This window comes from Lynx rufus, unplaced genomic scaffold (assembly GCF_022079265.1).
Source record: "Lynx rufus isolate CCGP_SWC_20201006 ecotype Redwood Valley unplaced genomic scaffold, mLynRuf1.p SCAF_4, whole genome shotgun sequence".
In the NCBI taxonomy this organism is placed as follows: domain Eukaryota; kingdom Metazoa; phylum Chordata; class Mammalia; order Carnivora; family Felidae; genus Lynx; species Lynx rufus.
Window position 1 is genome coordinate 167,274,815 of NW_025814856.1, and position 13,312 is coordinate 167,288,126.

Below are 13,312 nucleotides of genomic sequence, written 5' to 3' on the forward strand. Positions count from 1 at the left end.
AAGCACTGAGTGTTGTGTAGGAAGAATGCAATAGTATACTGAAATCTTCAGTAGTTGAAAAGCCAGTGTGATACCATCTTAGACGCTTAACCTGGAATACACTTACAAAATGTAAGTCCCTGCGGAAAGCTGAGAACCCACTGAAGGTACGCAGACCACCCCTAGAGGATCGTGGGAAGGAGTGGCTACAGGAATGTCTCAAGGGAAGTTCATTGGTAAACTTGATCCATGAGGGAAGCCCATTTCAGAAAGCAGGGCCAGTACCGAGGACAGCACCAAGCCCCGCGCCCCGGTGGAGAGAGGCAGCAGCACCATGGACAGCACCAGCGTGCTGGGGAGAGAGGCGGGGAGAGGCGACCTTATCAGCTGATGCCTTACGTAGGCTGGATCCCCACTTTGATAAGGGAGGTCTGGAGCGCGCGCCAGTGTTTGTTCTCCAAAAGCCGCAGCCCCAGACGGGGTGGGGCTAGGGGACGGGTGGTGGCGGCGGGGGGGGGGGAGAGCGGGGGGGGGGGGGGAGGGATAGCAGAAGGCAGGTCCCCGAAAGCAGGTCCCTGCTTGGCTTCCCTGGCACGGAGTTGAGGCTGCAGCCCGCTGCCTGGAGAGAGGGGCGGGTACGGAGGCAAGGCTGCGAGAGTACTGCTCTGACGCACCAGCATCCTCTCCGGCAGGAGAGGCACCCACACGCTCCAGGGTCGCCCAGCTTCCCCGCCCCCCCCCCCACCTCCCCGACCTGGGAGATGCTCGGCTCTGGGCGACCAGACTGCTGTCTCCGCCGAGGTGAAAAGCCTGGGCATGTGACAGCTTAGGCGGGCCCCGGCTGCGAGACGCAGCCCAGCGCCCTCCTCTCCGCCGCGCCGTCTCCCACGGATGCTCGCCGGCAGAAGGTTGGGGCCAGTTTCATAGGCAATCCCCAGAAACCCTAGCCCCAGCCAGAGGTTGCAAACATCCGAAGTGGCTCTGGACGCAGTGGCCACCGTCCGTCTTCCTGAACTCCCCTCCTGCACACACCCTGCGCCGGCCTCCTGACCCAGAGATGGATTCGCCTGTGAACCTAACCTACTTTTCCCTCTCCACCCCCGCCCCTTTGGAGACCAACCGCAGCGGCCTCGGCGCGGAAGACTCGCGCCCCAGCCCCCTCCTCTCCGTCTTCGGTGTGCTTATCCTGACCTTTCTGGGCTTTCTGGTGGCCGCCACGTTCTCCTGGAACCTGCTGGTGCTGGCGACCATTCTCCGCGTGCGCACCTTCCACCGGGTTCCGCACAACTTAGTGGCGTCCATGGCCATCTCGGACGTGCTGGTGGCCGCTCTGGTCATGCCCCTGAGCCTGGTGCACGAGCTGTCCGGGCGCCGCTGGCAGCTGGGCCGGCGACTGTGCCAGCTGTGGATCGCGTGCGACGTGCTCTGCTGCACGGCCAGCATCTGGAACGTGACGGCCATCGCGCTGGACCGCTACTGGTCCATCACCCGCCACCTGCAGTACACACTGCGCACCCGCAAGCGCGTCTCCAACGTTATGATAGTGCTCACCTGGGCGCTCTCCGCCGTGATCTCCCTGGCCCCGCTGCTCTTCGGCTGGGGGGAGACCTACTCTGAGGACAACGAGGAGTGCCAGGTGAGCCGTGAGCCGTCCTACACCGTGTTCTCCACCGTGGGCGCCTTCTACCTGCCCCTCTGCGTCGTGCTCTTCGTGTACTGGAAGATCTACAAGGCGGCCAGGTTCCGCGTGGGCTCCAGGACCAACAGTGTCTCACCCATATCGGAGGCTGTGGAGGTGGGTGTTTTAGTGACCCTTGCGAATACTTCACTCGCGTTCCTACGGGCTTTAGCTCCAGCACGCTGACTTGAAAGTTTGTAGGAAGTGAGCTTTTCAGTTTCCTTTCTTGGGGAGGGGTGGGGGCAAAGGGGAAGGGGTAGACCGGGGTAGCTGAAGAAACCCTCGGAGGCTGATTTTGCTCCAACGCGCTCAGTATCACAGAGCCAATAATGGTCTTTACCATCTCTGATGGATTCCCCCCCCCCATATGGGAAATGAGGGGTTTGGACTACATTCTTCCACAGGGTCCCATCTGGCTCTAAAATTCTGTGACTCTATCACACCCTGTAGGAGGGCTGAAGAAGCAGGTGTCTGGGGCTATACTAGATAAACTTGCAGCTTCCTGCATTTGGACTGAGCTGTTCAATGAGGAAGGAAGGGACAGATGGTGAGGAGCCTTGGCAGAAAGATTGCCAAACAGCAGGCCAAGCAGATTCATGTTTCGACCCAATCTATTTTTTTTTCTTTGCAAATTAAAGCAGCTAGCTTTGCAGAATACAGGGTCTCCTGGATTACTCTCTGCAGTTCTGCAGCGTCCTCTTCCCCTGGTGTGAGATTACAGACCTTTGTCTGTCTCCAAGCCTGCATTTGTTATGTCCCATCGTTGCCTGTGGTGCTGCTCTCTGGGTGTAGCCCCAGCCCTGTCAGGCTTCTGTGTATAGCTGAGGATCACCTGTTTGCCTTCCCAGACAGGCTACGGGACGGGGGGGGGGGGGGGGAGGAGAGGGATTAAAAATCTAAGGCAGACAATTCCCCAGCTCTTTGCAAGTGGCATTTTCTGTAGGACAATCGTTACAGCCACAGTGAGGGCTCTCTTCCAGTTCTCTCTCCGCCACACTTTTCTGTTTCTTGTTAACTCTTAATAATCCAACCCTGATTTCAATTCAGGAAATATATGACAACTGAACCCATGGGGTGTGGGGATTGCGTCCCCCTTGACCAACTCATTGCCAAGGTGATTCCTTGAGTCTAATTCACTTTTTTAAGTGAGATCAGAAATCGACACAGCCCCATTTTCTGTTAGGGGCTCTAGGACAACCACATAAATTCAATTAAGCATATCAAGCACATACTATGGGGATGGTGGTAGGAGTGAAACAATGAAAGACGTCATCTTTGCCCATGAAGAGTTCCCTCTAGTGAGGGAGGTAAACACCTACTGTGGATGCTGTAATGTGGTTCTGTTTTCCTGATCAGAGGCTAACTCCAACAATAACCAGTCAATCAAGCTTAGAGGGACCAGAGGTGTAGGTAACGGAGGAGAAAGTGCATCATTCTGGAAGAAAGAAGGGAAAGGGGGTCAGAGGCTACCTATCCTTTTATCTGGAACAATGGTCTCAACCAGGGGTGATTTGCCCCCTCCATTTGGAATGTCTGGAGACATTTCTGATTATCAAAGTTTGGGAGAGAGTGTTAATGGCATCTAGCGTTAGAGGCAAGGGGTGGGGCTAAACATTGTACAGTGGACGGGACAGCCCCCACAAAAAATAATTCAGGCCAAAACGACAGTAATGCCAAATTTGGGAAACCTTGACCTATTCGATTTCTAACCTGAATGAGGAGTGCTGATGGCTAAGAGTGCTCACAGCACCAGACTGTCGGGAACTTCCGTGTGTATGAGAATCACCCCAAGCCCAGGTCAGGAGCAAGAGGACTGACCACCTTCAAGGGTCCTCCTTACACAGACTCTCTTCTGCTGGGATGCTTATCCAGGTAAATGGTTTACAATTGGTACCAGATACAGCTTTAAAAGGAAAGCAGTCACCGTTTTTCTTGTGAGGCTTACTGCAAAGCGATGCAGGCTTTTACCGCTCTGCTCTGGAGACAACAGAAACAAAGCATCATGATATCTTTGTGCTTTTATACACTAGTCTGCACTGTTTCATTTTCTCTCCTTTCTCTGCCAGATAACTTTTAAAAAATGGTTTGTCTTGGCTTTGCAAGACCTCCAAATGATCCAGGGTTCCACATACAATATGGGGCTGCCTCTGTCCTCATGTTACTGTGAAGGGTTAATTACAAACCAGGTCTCCTGATTTCTCCATGGTAGCAGGTGCCAAAATTTCTAAATAGAATTCTACCACCAACTAGCTGTGTTACCCAGGGAAACACAATACTTCCTCCTTCTTTATCTGCTGAGTTTTCTCCAAGGATATTACTGAGAACCTAACCTATGTCAGACACTGAGATGGGAACTGGCAACACAAGAGATGGGCTTTGCCCTCAAAAAAAGGATGATGAAAACACTACCAAAGATCTGGCATAAAAAGATAATGCTGAATTTATTATTTACTAGTGTATGGCTGAACCATGCTGGCCAGGCACAATCTCTCTGAGCAGAGAAGAATGTTGATCTTAAATAGCATTTTTAGAAAGCTTGGAGTTCAGACATTGGGAGGCTTTGAGAGATATATGTAGGTTGATATCATCTGTACGAGTCTTAAATTTGTTGGTTGGTTGTCATCCCAGTAGGGGGTTACTGGAATGAATCCAAACCAGGTTGACCTGGGACTGACACTGCTAAGTTGGCTTGTAAAATAAGTCCATTGAGTTGAATTGCCCCTGATCAATAGACCAAGTTTAAGCTGGCTTCTAGGCTATAGAACACACAGTCTTGTCCTAAGTTTGTGGGAACATTTAGTTCTCAGGCTCCCACTCTTGGTCCTTATTCAGCCAAAGCTTTGAGAGAAACCCTCAAGGACTAACCAGATATTGACCACTGTTGGTGATTCTCCCGGAAGATGAAGTTTCATCTGTGGAGATCTGATGCTCAAATTGCACATCAGTCAATGTAATTTCCAATCATTTCTCAGGACAGGGCAGTGCAGAAGCATTTAAGCTCTGGCTACCAAGCATTGAACAACTCTGAGGCAAACAAGTAGAAGTATTATAAGAAGGGCCTGGAAGATCTCCCAAGTCATGACCCAGGATTTTTTAGTCCTAATCAAAGCCAGTCCCAAAGATTCCCTGTGTCTACCTAAGACCGCTAGTTTACCTTTTCTTTTAGTTTAAAAATAGTTGTATCTTACCTGTAGTGTTAATCCAGGTACAATGTGAAGTCTTACTTAGTGTTAGTGGGTAGACTCCTCCTTGGCTGGCCAAAAGCAAATCTGGAGTGATTTTATTAGTCAAGATTTTTTAGGTTAAGATACTTAAACTGCTTTGTTGTGCCCCCAGAGCGTAGACTGTACAATTTACTATGTCAGCCAATGTAGACATTATTGTGCCAATCATTTTTTTTTTAAATGAAAACCTCAAGTTGTCTGACTCCTTTGGATGAGGTCAGTATTCTCAGGAATCTTTTCCCTGAAAGAGTTGTAACCGTTTGGACTCTTTGTAAGGAGATATAATCCATTGAGGGCATTGGAGAGTTAGTCCTTGAAATGGCCTAACCGATGGCCCTACTGAACAATCAATCTTGTTTCTTGATTGACATGAAAAAGCGTGAGTTTAGTATGGGATAAAGAACCCTGGAGGTGTACAAGAGATGTGATCAACTTCAGTGAAGCTATAGGTATATTGTCAGACAGTCTTCATGTACTCATCTGCTTGGTCAAGGTTCTTGATTAGCAGCCAACGCCTACCCCTCTACTTCTGGGCATTGTCTGCAGCTAATGTTGAGGTCATCCTCCCTGAAGCCTAACACTGCAGTTTAGGATAATTTCAGAGAGCATTAAGTCACCAACCGAGTAATTCACATTTGTTGTTCATTTTTAAAGAACGCCTGAAGAAGGTGCTTCTATAGCATGTTGAAGAAGTGAATTATCTGGAAAGCATACCAGTTGTTAGTTCCTATACCTCCTCTTCTATTATTTTAGCAATTTTATATGCCCTAGAAGCAGCCACCGTTGAGTCATTGAACAGTTTGGCTTCTGATATAAAATTACATTTTATGAGAAAGGCTGAACTACTTATTACATATCAAATTGATTATTACACATTATTTTTATTTTCAGTATAACACCCACCAACAAAGAATAGTAAGTTGTAATTTCAAACAAGAGCGAAAAAAATTCTGCTTGGGGCAAGGACACTTCTTCAGTTACAGAAACACAATCATGAGACTTACCTTCATTGGCTAAGGATTATACAGTTGCCGGATTGTTAGTGTTAAACCAATGGGTGGTAGTAGGAGAAAGAGAAGGTGACAGTGAATCATGATTAATCAACAAGTAGAAAAATGTGGGTGGTTTTGATTAGCAGTAGGGATTGTCTATGTATAATAACAAGATTTAAAGGCTTAATATAAGGTCTTAAAATGTGGTGACTAATTTTAGTCATGTAATTTCTCCGAAGCAAAGGGAAAAACCTTTATTACTGAACTGAGGGTTGGCCTTCAAGAGACAACAGTTCTCTGATAGGCACCATGTTGCTGAATTCATCTACCTAGAGCATGGCCCAGCATTATCATATTTGTACAAAAGGCAGATTAATGATAAGCTAGGAAGAATCAATCTGGACTTTATGCATTCTATTCCAATTAATCTTTCTCTCTGTGGTGTCCTTTGTTCATAGGATTCTAGACTTATTGCCATTTGTTTGATAATGTCTGGAATTACACAGAGTGTAAGTATTTTCATGTGTAGATCAGCTATAATCTGATAACATACAAGGGCTGCAGTAAATTTCATCTGGAAGCAGATCTTACTTCTTAAATTTGTAGGTGTGTTATAGAAACTGAAGAACTATTCTTCTAATAATGATCCTAAAATACCAGCCTTGAGTTGGCACACAAAATTATGAAAGATTTTCATTGCTTGAATTTTTCTCATGAAGTTCACTTTCCCTCAAGCCTTTAGAAATTTACTCTCTAGCCACAAATTGTCTTTCATGATCTTCTTTCACCATCTGGTATAACTAATTACTTTTTTAAAGAAAATTTTCTCTAGTTTTCTTCATTTGCTTTTAACTTATTTCAAGTCAATTTGCTGTTTCCTTTTCAGACAACGGTAAAATTTTAGGCTGAAGGATCTGTTGTTCTATAATTATGGGGATAATGGCAGTTATAGTGATGCCTGTATAAACAAGAAAGCTGTATTGTTCTACATCTATAATGATAGACAACTCCCCTTGGAAATTTAGAAGGACAGGGATTTGTTGGGTGATAATGTCTCCCTCAGAGGGACTTCACTGGACAGATTTTAGATAGTTGTCATCTTTACTTGTAGCCAGTATGGAACACTGATTCTTTCAAGGATTTTTCTGTTGGCAATACTCACAAGGGTCCTTGTCTAGACTCCCAAACCTTTGACAACAGAGGTCCTTTGGGATGTTTCATCTAGAGAAACATATCCTGTATTGCTTTCTAGCTAATTTATTTTTCTAAGGATATCTGGAAACGTCTAGTCCTTTAATGGATATTTTCTAAATTGGTAATTTCACATTTCCATTATTTTTTATTATTCAATTCCCTAATTCAAGTTTGAGCCCATTTATAGAAAGATAGGGCAAGACTCTAAACTTCAGATGCTGGGTTTATACCAGAATACTGCTTGAACATTTCCAGAAGTCTATTTTCTATCTTTATTTAGTTTACAATGTGGAACATCTATTCAATCTTTCCTTAAAAGAAGGGCTTCTGATTTTTACATCTTATAGTTTTATATATTTTTATATTTAAAATGTTCATAGCTGGATTATATAGCTCTTCTCTTTTCTATCCTTCTACTTTTAAGGATCTGTTTTTCCCCATCTGAGGGGACTTCAATTCACTTCACTCACTGGTACAGACTTGTAGTTCAAGACAATAAGAATTTTGTCCAATACTCTCACCAAATTCTGAATTCCATAACCATTTTTATTCTTATTTTCTCTCTGAAGTTTAGGAAAATTCTAAATTATAACCCTTAACTTAACTTGAGGCCAGGGTTTTAATGGAAATTCTATAGATTTGACTCCTTATCTGGCAAATTTACTATGTGGCTTTGCTTTTTCTGAGAAAACCCTGAAGAGAGGACAGTTCATTTAGGAAGTCAGGTGCAGCTAGGTAGAAATATACAAGACCTAGATGTGCAAGGCAGGTAGGTGTGGGGATGTTACAAAACCTTCGAGACTATTTTAGAGTTAAGATTTTGTTTAAGGCCCTAGCATACCAATTAAAGAAGGAAGCTGTTAACTGTTTGGTCTTTTTCCCCCTGATTTTTCTAGGGCTCTTATCTGGGTGAATTTACTGATTTTGACTTGTCAGAAGTTCCTTATCAAGAAAGTTTTTTTAAAAAGGCATTTGTTGAGAAAAGCACAGGAGTTCAGATTATAGTGCAAGTTAAAATAGGAAGTCAAAGTTCCTAAAGGAGAAGGTTGAGTCCTTGGCTTAGACCAACCATGACACACAAGAAAGACTCTATGGTTGGCCAACAGTCAGTGCCTGTGAATAGTGCCCAAGGATCCCTGACCAGATGCTAGCAAGAGGCCATACAAACACCAACCCAACACTCACTGAGCCGGAATACCAACTAAACAAAGTGACCTTCCCTCACAAATTGAGAGGACAGGGAATATCCTCAAATTTTGTAAAGGACCGAAAGCGAAGTTTGATCAATTGCTTTTCCACAAATTGGTGTTAAGTCTATCAGTCCTCAGAACATTAGCCCTCAGGTCTGGCTTGGAATGGATTAGAAGCTTATCAAGCCAATGCCATGCAGAACAATCTTTTTTTATATTTTTATATTCAACTGAGAGAAAGGCTCTCTAGGAAAAACAAACGAAACTACCCTATGAAACCAGACTTTGCATATATAGACAAATAATAGCAAAAGCAAAGCAAGTAGCAGTAGAATAAGTACGTCGATGGCATAAACATATTTGCCAAATGGTACACCTCTAGGATGAGAGATATAATTGGCTTGCACAAAGATCTAAGTCAATTACCAAATAGTATACATCTCAATCAAAGGTCTAGTTACCTGGTACAAAGACCTAAGTCTAAAGACCTTAACCAAAGACACTTTTGGTTACAAGTCCTAGGATAACAAAATTCAGAGAGCAAAAAGAGCCCATTGGAGCTGGTTGGAGCTGTTGAGACCACCACAGCTGGCTACAGATTCTGAGTGCCCCTGGAGTCTGGGCTCCAGTGAACGCACCTGTGGTCCAAGCGTCCTGTGGAGGGTCTTCAAAATGATCTCAGTGGACTCTGTTGAACTGTCCAAGGATGCTACGACCACCACACAGTATCTGAAACAGAAATAAATGCCAAACTGCTTACTACAGTGAGAAGAAACTATACTTGTCAAGCACCGTATCCAGAACGGAGCAGAATGCTGACCACCTGTGGGGACTGGGGACAGCGTGGAGTTCAGGGCAGTGAACTGACATCCCCCTAAGACGAGGTTCCTCGGTGAGACTGCTGTCAATTGATTGGTGCTCAGAGGAGCATTTATTGGGGGTGAGTCCTATCCTAATTGGCTGACGTTCGAGGCCAGACATGGATTGTGTGGTTTGCAAATGAGTATTCACAGAGGGGGATTGTCCCTGGTCAGTGGAAGATATGTAAACAGCAAGACTCCTTGTTGCCATAGCCACAGAACAATCAGTCTTCCTAAGTTTGTTGGGAAGTTCAAGTGATGTTTTCACCCTCCCCTGTGTGGAGCCCTCCCTTAACGTGTAAGACCATTTCTAGTTTGAGCATCCTGGTTCATCGGTCCATCTTCCATTCTGACAGTGGGCTGGTCTAACCTGCAAACCACCCAAAACCACTTCTAAGGTAACAGTCTTCATCCTTGAACTGCAGTACCTACCACTGATGGTAATCTATCAATTATGTGTGATATTAATAGGAAGGCGGAGCTGAGTGGTTAGAGGAAATGAAAGAAACCTACTAGGTTTATGATTAACCCGTAAATCGTTATTTAGTACATAACGATTTCAGAAAAATGAGAAGTCTAACACATAAGTACACGTCCCCCAAAGAACGCATTTATTTAGAGAGATGAGGCTAATTGTTCACCTAGAAAAATTTTGTATGTGTATCCTAAATTGTGAGATGTGTGCTTCAAACGATACAGCATTACAAAGATGATTAAGAAAAGTCTAATTTGGCTTGGATGTCCACTTTATTTTTTATCCTCCTACTTCTTTTTCTGTGAATTGCGTGTTGAGAAATTGGTAGAGTAATTAATAGAGTTCTATTCTCAAGACTCAATTAGGCGCTTTATTGTAATCATTGATTAGCAGAAAGCAAAGAGCTAAGGAGTCCCCGAGTCAGAAAGCCACAGGGCGAGCAACAAAAAGCCATGAGACACTAGAAACCTGAAACTTCCCAGGCGACAAAGATCCTCTTTCCAGCGGAGCCTCTGCTGTCCCGGAAGAACCATTTTAAATCCGTGGCCCTCTTTCTTCTGTCAGGTGAGTTGGTGTTGAAGGATGCATGAAGAGGGGCCCAGTTAAACAGTCAACACTTCATATCGAGGTCCTAGAAAATGTGCTTTTCTGAGTCACGTGGGGTTCTAGGACTAACCTATAAATAGCTCCTGACTCACAGAAAGCCAGAAAAAGATAGTATTCAGAGAAAATATTTAATCTGAATCTAAAGCAGAACCATAAGGGGTCCCCATGGGAAATAAAGGGGAATGGTTAAAACAGGAATCTTGAGTCTTTGTTGGAAGGGGCTATGGACGTGGGCTCCCCACTGCTGTACTAACAACTCCGTGAGGAAGGAACATGCATGTAACCCCTGCGAGGGTTTAGCTGAGCCCCCCTATTGACATGGGGAAAGTCCTCCTGAAGACAAACTTAGGAATAAACTCCCTGGGATATCTTTAAGAATGCCCTTCATTCAACATTAGAACCATTACACAGAGGACGATTCTCGCAGATCCAGCGAATGTCCGTTTTATCTGGGAACAGCTCATCACCTGTAGGAACCCAGGTAAACTGGAAGAACACCAGGTTTTATAGGATAACTGCCAAATGCCCATACAAGCAGGCCTGCACGTAGGGCACTTCACGTTCCTGTACAGGGACCGCGACTGAAGTGATGAACTTCCATAAAAGTGTCCTGTAAAACGTCAGCTCCCTTTCCCAAGACTAATTTCCATAGAAATAGTCAAATCCTACACTGAAATGTAGGTCATATGCCTGGAAACCTTGCAACTTTTTCCCATTATGCAACAGGAAACTCCTACAAACATAATGTGCCAACACGGGGATATATCTCATCCTTACAGAAGGCTGGTCTTCCATTGGTAGTTTCGTTGTGGGGCTCATCGTGTCTTGCAACTGGAATTTGAGTACATAAAGGACTACGCAGGGGCTTCTGGAGTCAGTCTGAAAAGGCTAATGACCACGGGGAAGGCAGACAGGGAGTCAGGATGGGAGGGGTTGGCTGTTTCCCAAAAGAGTGCCATATCTCCAAAGCCAGAATGTCTGGCTGTGTGTTGCTGTATTTATTTCTACTGTTAGACCAGAGCCTTTGACAAAGTCTAGTTTAAGTGTTCTACTTTTATATCCGTTGTGCTATAGGGAATTAAGGGGTGGCCACAGGGGAGTCACAACCCTGAGTGGCCAGTGCTACCCCTGAAAAAGTGCTGAGAGGGAGGAGAATTTTTAGGGGTTTTAAAGTCAGGACCAGAATGTTGCTTCGAGTTGCCACCCTTGGAAAAGGGGTAAAAATCGCTTCCCTGATGCCGTTTTGGGTTTGAGTTTTATTAAGAAATTGGTAGGTTTTCCCATTTGTGTGGAAAAATAAAGCTAAATATTGTGTTGCATTTCCATAAATGAATTCCCTGCAATGCACTACCGGATATGCACTAATAATATATGAAAGGTCACTGTGGCGCATCTCAGGGTGAGGCTGGGGTCTAGAAAGAGGTTTCACTTCTCACTTTATGTCCGTTTTTCCAGGTTGCGGTGTTGTGGACTATTTGTTCCAATATTTATGGTTTTCTTTTTGATTGCACAATACTTGGTGTTTCACTATTCTTCAAGCAAATAACAAGAAGGCTATCATGCAAATTTGAGAATTCATATAGCAGCTAATCTTACCTTAACCATAGTGTCCTTATTTATACCTCCGTTATGCTCCGTGAACAGATAAATCGATTTCTTTGGACTCCCAATCTGCAGATGTAGCCATGAACTGGTCAAGGGGGTTAGGTTAACAAGAATGACCCTCTGACCTGGTCCTTCGCCTAAAAGTTTGTGTGCTATTGAGAGAGAGCTGTGTGAACATCCTTTTCAAATGCACTGGGATCACAGAATGCTGAATCTGCTGGGTTGGGCTGGGAAGAATGATATCGAACGTCCACGTAGTCTCACCCGCTAGGGAATGAAAGTCTGCTTTCCATGAAGCCCCGAGGGAGGTAAGTGTCCGGTGAGCGAACTGTCCCAAACGGTCCTGGGAAACTGACACCAGGAGAAAAGTTCTAGAAAATTCCTTGAGGGAGGATTCACATGAGCACAGAAGGTTACAAAGATTTCAGAAAGTTGTGAGGATTTTAGAAAGTCAGACTTTAATTGTCCCAGCGTTTGACAAGGACTCGGAGCACTTTAGATTACTCATGTGCCTTTGTCACCGAATTACACGCACTATGTGACTGGCTTATTTTTTCAGTTTGTTGTCGAACAGGCAGCAGTGGGAAGTCCATCTTCATCATATTTGTTATGGGTGTTCCCATTTTCCTTCCGCTTCTAAGACGCAAGCAAATGCCAGCTCTGTCACCACGTTTCCACGGCTGAGGGTGGGCTCCCCAGGCAGCCAGTCTCCCGCACGCAATGCTCGAGGGCTTTCTCTACAGGTGGATGTGCGGGACCCAGCGTCTGGAAGGCACAGGAAGGTGGCTCTTCATGAAGCTTCTGCTTATCTCTTCCAGGCGAAGACCTCCACTCAGCAGCCTCAGATGGTGTCCACAGTCCGCCACACCACCGTCACCTTCCAGACAGAAGGGGACACGTGGAGGGAGCAGAAAGAACAGAAGGCCGCCCTGATGGTGGGCATCCTCATTGGGGTGTTTGCACTCTGCTGGACCCCCTTCTTCACCACGGAGCTCATCGGCCCCCTGTGTTCCTGCGACATCCCCACCGTCTGGAAGAGCATCTTCCTTTGGCTTGGCTACTCCAACTCCTTCTTTAACCCCCTGATCTATACAGCTTCCAACAAGAACTACAACAGCGCCTTCAAGAACTTCTTTTCTAAGCAACACTGAGCACGAGGCCTGGGGATAGGAAGGAGCTGTCCTGTAACTCCATCAAATTTCCAATTCTACCTACTTCCCCATAAATACCCAGCACCACACGGAAGAGGCAAGTCCTCAGAGTTCTCCGGGGTCGTCTTCAGAACTAGCCCTCCCTTCCATGCTCCAAGGCAGGAATGTGGGTCTTCCCAGACAGTTTTGGTGACCTTACTAATCTAACTTACCTGTTCTTGCTCTCCCTGCACCTACCAGCCACGGACTTTGCCCACAAAGTGCCCTTTCCTCCCCCAAATCCACTCCAGCATGGCCATCGTCCTTGCCCCAGAGAAGTCAGACATAGCAGATAAGAGGGAGGAAATAAAGCAACACG

General features: G+C 45.5%; 1 protein-coding gene across 1 annotated transcript; it reads left to right on the forward strand.

The window, feature by feature from the left end:
• Nucleotides 1-1,036: 1,036 nt before the first annotated feature.
• HTR5A (5-hydroxytryptamine receptor 5A) lies at nucleotides 1,037-12,954 on the forward strand. Its single transcript, XM_047094952.1, has 2 exons — nucleotides 1,037-1,774; nucleotides 12,622-12,954. Exons 1-2 carry the CDS (start codon nucleotides 1,037-1,039, stop codon nucleotides 12,952-12,954), a joined length of 1,071 nt encoding a protein of 356 aa, XP_046950908.1.
• Nucleotides 12,955-13,312: the final 358 nt, after the last annotated feature.